General features: G+C 44.1%; 2 protein-coding genes across 2 annotated transcripts; both read left to right on the top strand.

Moving 5' to 3' along the window:
- The first annotated feature begins 3,170 nt into the window (after window positions 1–3,170).
- On the top strand, window positions 3,171–6,276 carry LOC106410950. The gene is made up of 2 exons (XM_013851588.2): window positions 3,171–4,407; window positions 4,580–6,276. Exons 1-2 carry the CDS (start codon window positions 3,171–3,173, stop codon window positions 6,274–6,276), a joined length of 2,934 nt encoding a protein of 977 aa, XP_013707042.2.
- Window positions 6,277–6,330: 54 nt separating this feature from the next.
- LOC125582253 lies at window positions 6,331–8,167 on the top strand. Its single transcript, XM_048748846.1, has 2 exons — window positions 6,331–7,389; window positions 7,472–8,167. The coding sequence occupies exons 1-2, from the start codon at window positions 6,331–6,333 to the stop codon at window positions 8,165–8,167; spliced, it is 1,755 nt and encodes a 584-aa protein (XP_048604803.1).
- The last annotated feature ends 326 nt before the right edge of the window (window positions 8,168–8,493 follow it).

The raw sequence follows: 8,493 nt of genomic DNA, 5'->3' as shown, positions 1-8,493 counted from the left end.
ATGCCACCACGAGATCCCCAAGAGTCCGATCCAACCCGTCAACAGCCGAGCAACCCCACCAACTACTTCGAGAATATGTAGTTTTTTTTTTCTGTTTGTATTATGAATTTAAATATTATTGTATGACTTTTTAAAATATGTTTTCCAATTTCATATTTCGTTTTAAAATTTAAATTATTTTAAATTCTGAATATTAAATATAAATTAAAATTTATTATATACTAATTAATAATAATATAATAAGAAACGATGTAAACTCCTCGTAAACATTACATGGAGTTTACATCGAATGTTTACGAGTGATTAACATCGAAATATTTACGAGGGTTTTACATCGAAATGTTACGAGTGATTTACAACGAAAGTATTTACGTGTGCTTTACATCGAAATAATTACGTGAGCTTTACGACGAATAATTACGTGTCGTTTACGACGAATCCTTTCTCTGCGCTTTACGAGGAATATATTTCGTCGTAAACGTAACGAGTCATTTACGACGAAACCTACGTTACGACGGACGTTTAACAACGAAACGTCTTTCGACGTTAATTCGTCGTAACACCCCGTTTACGACGAATTTACAACCAATACTGCCCTAGTAAAAAATATGTTTTCTTGTAGTGATTCTCCTTCTTTTATCTCTATTTTGTTTCTTGTTAAATATTGACACACCTTTTTCACTATTTTATAGTCATCCTTGATCTAGTTATTGTTACAAATAATGCTTTCAAAACGTAAATTCTCCCATATCGATTAGATTTCCAGTCACACAATTAAATTTAAATTAGAGTTTATAGCTTCTGTGTTAAAACAATGTTTTCGATATTTGATGCAGATGACTTTGGATTTCAAGAGAACAAAAAATCTATCACTATAACTAAAATCACTGAATTAAAGTATAACCAAAGTTTTCCTAATGTTAACATAAGAACAAATTTGTGTAATTAAAATACTTATACAACTAAAAATATAAACATCTCAGGAGTCTACAACCTATTTTTAGAAAATAAACTACTATTTACCTAAATACTCATCAACTTCATACGAAACATAATTTTAGAAATCAAAGTGTGTGTACCTTTTTATCCACAAATCCGAGAGACCAGTACTCTAATTTTCCATTCTTTTGAGTTGAGCTGGGAAATAGCATGATATTCCAGTAGCATCTTCAACCTACAACAAAAAGACAGAAATGATTATGTATTAGAGGATAAGAAAAGAATTATTCTAAGAAAATTGATAGAAAAGCATAAACCTACGGAAGAGCTTTTTGGTTACACTCAAATTCATGTGTAGCTTCTTTATGAATTTTTTTCACATTTGTTCTCACCATTTATAGCAAAGACGTAAAAGAACGTAATTGTTTCTGCACGGTAAACGTAATTCTTCATAAAACGTGAACTTTGTATTATTGTTGCAGGAAAACTTAAGAATGATAACAATGTAACACTTACTTTTTCCTTTTGATGACGTGTTGTAGAGTGTAGACACGATGCAACAATGCAGTGAGTGTTTGTTCTATGTAAAGCTTAGCCCTGAGTACAATTTAGAGAAAATTTGATCTTGAACGCCATGTGTCCTCTAATGATTTCGTAGATACAATTTAGAGAAGACAATAATTTAATTTATATTAGAGATGAAGAAAACAGTTTTAAACAAAAAAAAACAGTTTTAAAATATGTAAGTTAACGTGGAGTGGGCTTTTGAGAAAAAAATAGGAATATAGGTAGTTGAATATTTGGATTGTAGAAATATAGAAAATAAAATTATTGCTTTTTAAATTCTTTTTAAAACTTTTGCCAACTATCAAAATTTTTTAATTGTTTTCTAAAATTTTCCACATGGCAGTATCTGATTCGCTAGACGACTTGCGCTTTAGTATATAAAAAATTATATAATTGAGAAATTTTTTGAGATATTCTTTATATTAATTAATGTAATTTTACCTTAAAACTATATGATAAAGTTGCATACTTTTCTTTTGTTGAAATGTTAAATTTATTTATCATAAGAAAAAATGTTTATGATACAGAAAGATTTGAAATATTGCAAAATCTAATGACATACACTTAGGCGCAAAGGATATTGCAATTAAGTTGTTCTTATCATCATGGTGTCGTAAAAGGCCATGTTTTTGGAGCGAAAGAGGAGAGTCTATTCATGATCATCTTATCGATCATGCGAGTGAGCTCTTGGATACTGCAAGAGAGACTGTTATAATTCCGACTGTTTCATTCATGCCTAATACTGTGAATTACAGCATGGATGGAAATAGAAGAAGGAAGTATGTAATAGTTGCTGATCGACGACGAGAGATAGGAGCATTGTGTTGGTGATGCTCCAGTCAGGGTTTTGTTCTTGGTAGAAATGAATCTGTTGTCTTTGTCCAAACCGTATAGATGTCTGGACAGGGAAAGAATAAGTGATTCTTCGTTTCCTGCAGCTCACCACAGAAGCGGCAAAGTTGATGCTCACCCCAAGTTTGTGTGTGATCACTTGTAGAAATGAGGTATGTCTTGCGGGAACAAAATCAACTCATTCCATGTCACCATGAGGTTTCTCACTCGCACTTGATCCATGTGAAAGAAGAACCAAACCAATACAAGTTGTAGAGGGTGAATTCGACCATCCCTCAAGGTCCGAAGAATAGACGGCCAGATCCACGTAGGACGAAACAACGGCTCGGTGTGGTGGCTCAAAGCGCGTGTCTCTCGGCGTAACATGAGAGAGCTTTTGGTCGATTCCTCGGCTAAGCGTCCCCGACTAAACGGCTCCCCGAGACAGCATGGGCTTCTCGGCCCAGCGAGTTAGAAGCCCACGAAGACGATGCAAATTAGGTCATGGGAGAGCACGAGGTTAGTTATATAAGGTGAGGGAGATGTAACGTAAGGGGGATCCGAAATCACGGATACACACTAGGTGGCTAGATTAGGGTTTTACCTTTGTTATCTCGCCTTGTTGTATCTCTCCGGTAAAGCTTTTGAGGCTCCGGTACCTTTCTTTTCACGCATTTCCTTTCCTTGTAACCGACGAAACGTTTTTCTGACCATTAATAAGACGTCTTTGCTTAAACCCACTTTTAAAACCGAACGTTCTCTCGTTCTATACCGTTTTCCGATCAAACAGTTGGCGCCCACCGTGGGGCCTTTAGCAAAGTAACGTCGACAAGATGGTGATGAGTAATGACGGCTCTTCCTCTGGAGAAGAGCGTGAAGCTCCTGAAGTAACGCAGGCGTGCTTCCCTGTGACTCCGACGCCACTTCCACCTGCTTCCATAGAAGCTATCATGGCGCGCCTTGCGCAGCAAGATGCAGCCCAGAAAGCGGCGACAGACCAAATCGCGGCGCTCGCAAAGATCTTAGCTCCTCTCGCTGCGAACGTGGAAGCCTCGACGGCGCAATACCCAAGACATCTGTTTAACACAGAGAGAGCGACTGGCGAAGCACCGACGCAAGCTGCCGACCAAGACGTCGACGACGACGAGGCCCAAACCCCTGGGGGTCTTAACGCGCAAACAATAAACAAGCTCGCCGCGTTGAAACAGTCGGTTCTCGATATAAACTCCAAGATTCATCACGTAACTACGTCCGCTCCCCAGATCGAGTGGGTCCTCGCAGAGTCTCTCCGGACACCGTTCACTGAGAAAATAACGAAGGTTCGCCTCCGAAAGATGGAAAAGCTCCGCCTTCCGACCTTCGACGGTGTTTCCGACCCTTCTGCTCATGTTACATCTTTAAATATCGCGATGCGACGCGCGAACCTTTCTGATGAAGAAAAAGATGCTTGTTTTTGTCAACTTTTTGTCGAAACCCTAGAGGGCATCGCTCTTAACTGGTTCACCGGCCTTCAGGAGAACTCCGTCGATAGTTTTCACGACCTCTCAATGGCTTTCCTCAAAAATTACATGTTCACTCGACAGGAGGCCCCCGCCACGGATCTCTGGAATCTCAACCATGCAAACGGGCAAAGCTTGAGGGATTTTATGGAAAAGTTCAAATCTATTGTCTCGAAAGTCGACGTACCGGACCACATAGCCGTGGAGTCATTGATGAACACCCTCCATATTAAGTCGCCATTCCGGGCTGACCTCTACCGACACCCAACGAGATCGGTACAGGATGCAATCGCTCGATCCAACAACTGCATTCGAATGGAGGAGGATACCAGAGCTAGGGCGGCAAAAGAAGCAGCGGGAAAACAGACTCCCGCCCGGACGAACGACGCTCGTCATGAACCACGCCAACATTCTACAGGTGGCAAGCCCAACCAGAAGAAGGGTAATATGAACGCTGTGGACGATGCTGAACCCTCAGGCTCCGCCATTGTGGTGCGAGAGAAGGGATGGAATCATTGGGATCGAGAAACCAACCAGCAGAAGTCTAGTTCTCCCGAACCAACAAGCTCAAGTATTGCGGAGCCGAGCAAATAGTGTTCTTATCATGAAGTCAAATCACACGACACAAAGGATTGCAAAATTCTTTACGGACATTTCCTCAAGTCCATCGAAAGTGGGAAAATCAAGATAGAATCTCCTCCGCAAAAAGCCGAAAAACAATAAGAGTTGGAGCAAAAACAAAGAGAAGAAGATTCAGAAGTCTCAAGCAAAAGCCCCTCAGAAAGAAGAGCAAGCTAATCCAGAGCGAGCCACAGTAAACAATCTCAACCTCGAAGGTGAATCAATTGATGAAGAACCACCTAAGAACCGGCAACGGGTGGAAATGATACTCCCTCGACAGGCTGATTCCTCGGATGACGAAATTCCGCCGGTACCGAGGGACTTGCGCAAAAAATTGGGCAGAAAAACGGATTCCAAGGACTTACGCACCTTTCTGAAGCGGAAGGCCGAAATGGTACAAAAGAACGAGGCGGACCTCAGGACGACCCTTGACGAGTCTAAAGCAAGAAAGATTACCCGCATCGGAGCTGCTCCACACCTTCAACCTCAACTTGCAGATTTACGTGAGCAGATCAACTCCAAAGCCGAAGACTTGCGCGTCAAGCTTAGTCAGCCCAAGAAACATGATTTACGACCGTGCCTCGAAGCGAAACGACAACCGCAACGAGAATTGATGAAAGCTACGAACACCCCACGCCTCAACGTCATAATGGGTGGTTCATCTCCTTGCGGGGACTCGGTAAGAGCAGTTAAAGATTATAGACGACAAGCCGTCACCGCCCAAAAGTGGCCTTCTCAAGTCGAAGCAGACCATCAAATCTCCTTCTCGGCGGCCGACACTCACGGCATCAGCATGCCGCATAACGACCCGCTCCTAATCGATATTGGAATTGGCGAATGCCAGGTCACAAAGGTTCTCGTTGACACGGGCAGCTCAGTCGACCTTATCTTTCGGGACACGCTCGACAAAATGGGGATCGACCTACGTGACATGAAGCCCTCTTCACGCACTCTCATGGGATTCAATGGCTCCTCAGAACAGATGATTGGGACAATTCGTCTCCCAATTTACGCAGGTGATGTGACCCGCACTGTTAAGTTCTCTGTTATCCGGGCTAAGGCCCCCTACAACGCAATCCTCGGTACGCCTTGGTTACACTCTATGAAATCCATTCCCTCCACCTATCACCAATGCGTTAAGTTTCCTGGGAAAGATGGAACGACGCAGACGATCCGCGGGGATCAACGGGCTGCGAGAGAGCTACTTGTCGCCGCGGTCAAGCTACAACAATCACCTTCTCTCGTCAACGCGGTCACCAAACCAATACATAAGATCTACCCTCAGAAGGAAGAAATCCGCGAGGTTCCCATTGATGAAGCTGACCCATCGAAGGTCGTGCGCATTGGCGCTTATCTCTCTGACGAAATGAAGTCACTAATCATTTCTTTCCTCAAAAAGAATGCCTCAACCTTTGCATGGGTAACTTCTGATATGAAAGGAATCGACCCCGCAATAGCATCTCACGAATTAAACGTTGATCCGATGTTCAAGCCTATTCGACAGAAGAGGCGGAAGCTCGGACCCGAACGGTCCAAACCAGTGATTGAGGAAGTTGACAGGTTGCTCGACGCAGGTTTCATCGCTGAGGTACGGTACCCAGAGTGGCTAGCTAACCCTGTCGTCGTAAAAAAGAAAAACAGGAAGTGGCACATTTGTGTTGACTTCAGGGATTTGAACAAAGCCTGTCCAAAAGACAGCTACCCTCTCCCGCATATCGACCGTCTGGTAGAGTCGACTGCCGGCAATGAGCTCCTAACCTTTACGAACAGAGGGACGTATTGCTACAAGGTCATGTCTTTCGGCCTAAAGAACGCATGAGCGACTTACCAGCGTCTGGTCAATAGAATGTTTGCCGACAAACTTGGCAACACTATGGAAGTTTACATCGATGATATGCTCGTAAAATCACTTCGCGCCAAGGACCATCTCGACCATTTGCGAGACTGCTTCAAAACGCTGAACGAGTACGGGATGAAGCTCAACCCGGCGAAGTGCACCTTTGGCGTCACGTCTGGAGAGTTCCTAGGTTACATTGTTACCCAGCGAGGCATCAAAGCAAACCCAAAACATATAACGGCAATCCTCGATCTCCCTAGACCAAAGAACACCCGCGAGGTTCAGCGTTTAACCGGAAGGATTGCGGCACTAAACAGGTTCATCTCAATATCCACAGACAAGTGCCTCCCGTTCTATGAACTCCTGCGGGAAAATAAGAGATTCGTCTGGGACAAAAAATGTGAGGAAGTCTTCAATCAGCTCAAGCATTACCTCATGAAACCTCCTGTTCTGTCGAAGCCCGAGGTCGGGGACACTCTATCTATATACATTGTCGTCACCTCCTCGGTAGTTAGCAGCGTCCTAATACGAGAAGACCGTGGCGAACAGAATCATATTTTCTACATCAGCAAGCGAATGACGGAACCAGAAACGAGATACCCAACCTTAGAAAAGATGGCCCTCGCCATCATCACTTCGGTAAGAAAACTCCGACCTTATTTCCAGTCGCACACTATCGAGGTACTCTCCAATCATCCCCTTAGGACGGTAATGCAAAATACCAACCAATCAGGAAGGCTAACAAAATGGGCAGTGGAGCTTAGCGAACACGACATCGTGTACAAGAACCGCACAGCAGCTAAGTCGCAAGTTCTTGCTGATTTCCTGATCGAGCTATCGCCGGAGCTAGAACAAGATCTCGTGCTGCCAAGTCTGAACTGGATATTGCACGTATATGGTTCATCCACGAACAAAGGTTTAGGGGCAGGAATACAACTCCAGTCACCAACAGGCGAACTAATCCGACAGTCATTCAGTTTTGATTTTGCGGCGTCCAACAACGAAGCCGAATACGAGTCTCTCATCGCAGGCCTTCGTCTCGCTAAAGCAGTAAAGGCTAAACGAGTCAGCGCATACTGTGACTCCCAACTCGTGGTGAGTCAATTTCTCGGTGAATATGACGTCAGGAACGATAGGATGGATGCCTACTTGAAACTCGTCAAAGATCTTACACAAGACTTCGAATTCTTCGAGCTCACGAAAGTCCCTCGCTGATCGTGTAGTTTACTTCCTAGTCTTAACAGATTACTTCACTAAATGGGTAGAAGCAGAAGCCTACGCCAGCATTACCGACAAGGAGGTGCAGAAGTTCGTTTGGAAAAACATCATCTGCAGGCACGGGCTCCCATATGAGATAGTCACGGACAACGGATCCCAATTTATCTCCTACAACTTCAAAGAGTTCTGCGACAGATGGAGAATTCGACTCAACATGTCCACACCGAGAAACCCGCAGAGCAACGGTCAAGCCGAGTCCACAAACAAGACAATCATCGACGGACTCAAGAAACGACTTGACTTGAAGAAGGGTTGTTGGGCCGATGAACTGGATGGGGTCCTCTGGTCCCATAGAACAACACCTCGCGGAGCAACGAAAGCCACCCCCTTCTCGATGGCCTGTGGAGTCGAAGCAATGACACCTGCTGAGGTAAACGTGACGAGTTTACGCCGTTCCAAAATGCCGCAGAACGTCGAACTTAACCAAGATATGCTCCTTGATGCACCGGATGATATAGAAGAAAGACACGACCAAGCGCTGCTTCGTATCCAAAACTATCATCACCAGATCGAAAGCTACTACAACAAGAAGGTTAAGTCCCGCCCCCCTCGAATTGGGAAATCTGGTCCTCCGGAAGGTGTTCGAAAACACTAAGGAATGGAAGGCCGGAAAACTCGGAGCCAACTGGGAAGGACCCTACAAGATCATCGAGGTCGTAAAACCCGGAGTCTACCACCTCGAAACTTCAACTGACGAAGCGGTGCCGCGAGCCTGGAACTCAAAGCACCTCCAACTCTTCCACAACTAAAAGCACCAAGAGCAGATGAACGACCAACGGTCACATTCACATATTTAAAAAAAAAAAAAAAAACTACGAATGGTTTGATCCTCTACAAAGGAGGTAGGTACGTAGGCAGCCTTAACGGGTCCAGATGTAACCAAAAAAAAAACACAGTTCCCCGAGAAGTCGCGCCATCCAT

Source organism: Brassica napus, chromosome C2, assembly GCF_020379485.1.
Source record: "Brassica napus cultivar Da-Ae chromosome C2, Da-Ae, whole genome shotgun sequence".
Taxonomy (NCBI): domain Eukaryota; kingdom Viridiplantae; phylum Streptophyta; class Magnoliopsida; order Brassicales; family Brassicaceae; genus Brassica; species Brassica napus.
Note: the sequence above shows the minus strand (reverse complement) of the source record. Positions and strands in the feature narration are given on the sequence as shown.

Bases quoted from the DNA above. Each gene is read 5' to 3' on its own strand.
- LOC106410950 (XM_013851588.2), top strand. From the start codon at position 3,171: ATGGTGATGAGTAATGACGGCTCTTCCTCTGGAGAAGAGCGTGAAGCT. The intron at 4,408-4,579 runs GTATTGCGGAGC...GCAAAAACAAAG, and splicing joins TCCCGAACCAACAAGCTCAA to AGAAGAAGATTCAGAAGTCT.
- LOC125582253 (XM_048748846.1), top strand. From the start codon at position 6,331: ATGGAAGTTTACATCGATGATATGCTCGTAAAATCACTTCGCGCCAAG. The intron at 7,390-7,471 runs GTGAGTCAATTT...ATCTTACACAAG, and splicing joins ACTGTGACTCCCAACTCGTG to ACTTCGAATTCTTCGAGCTC.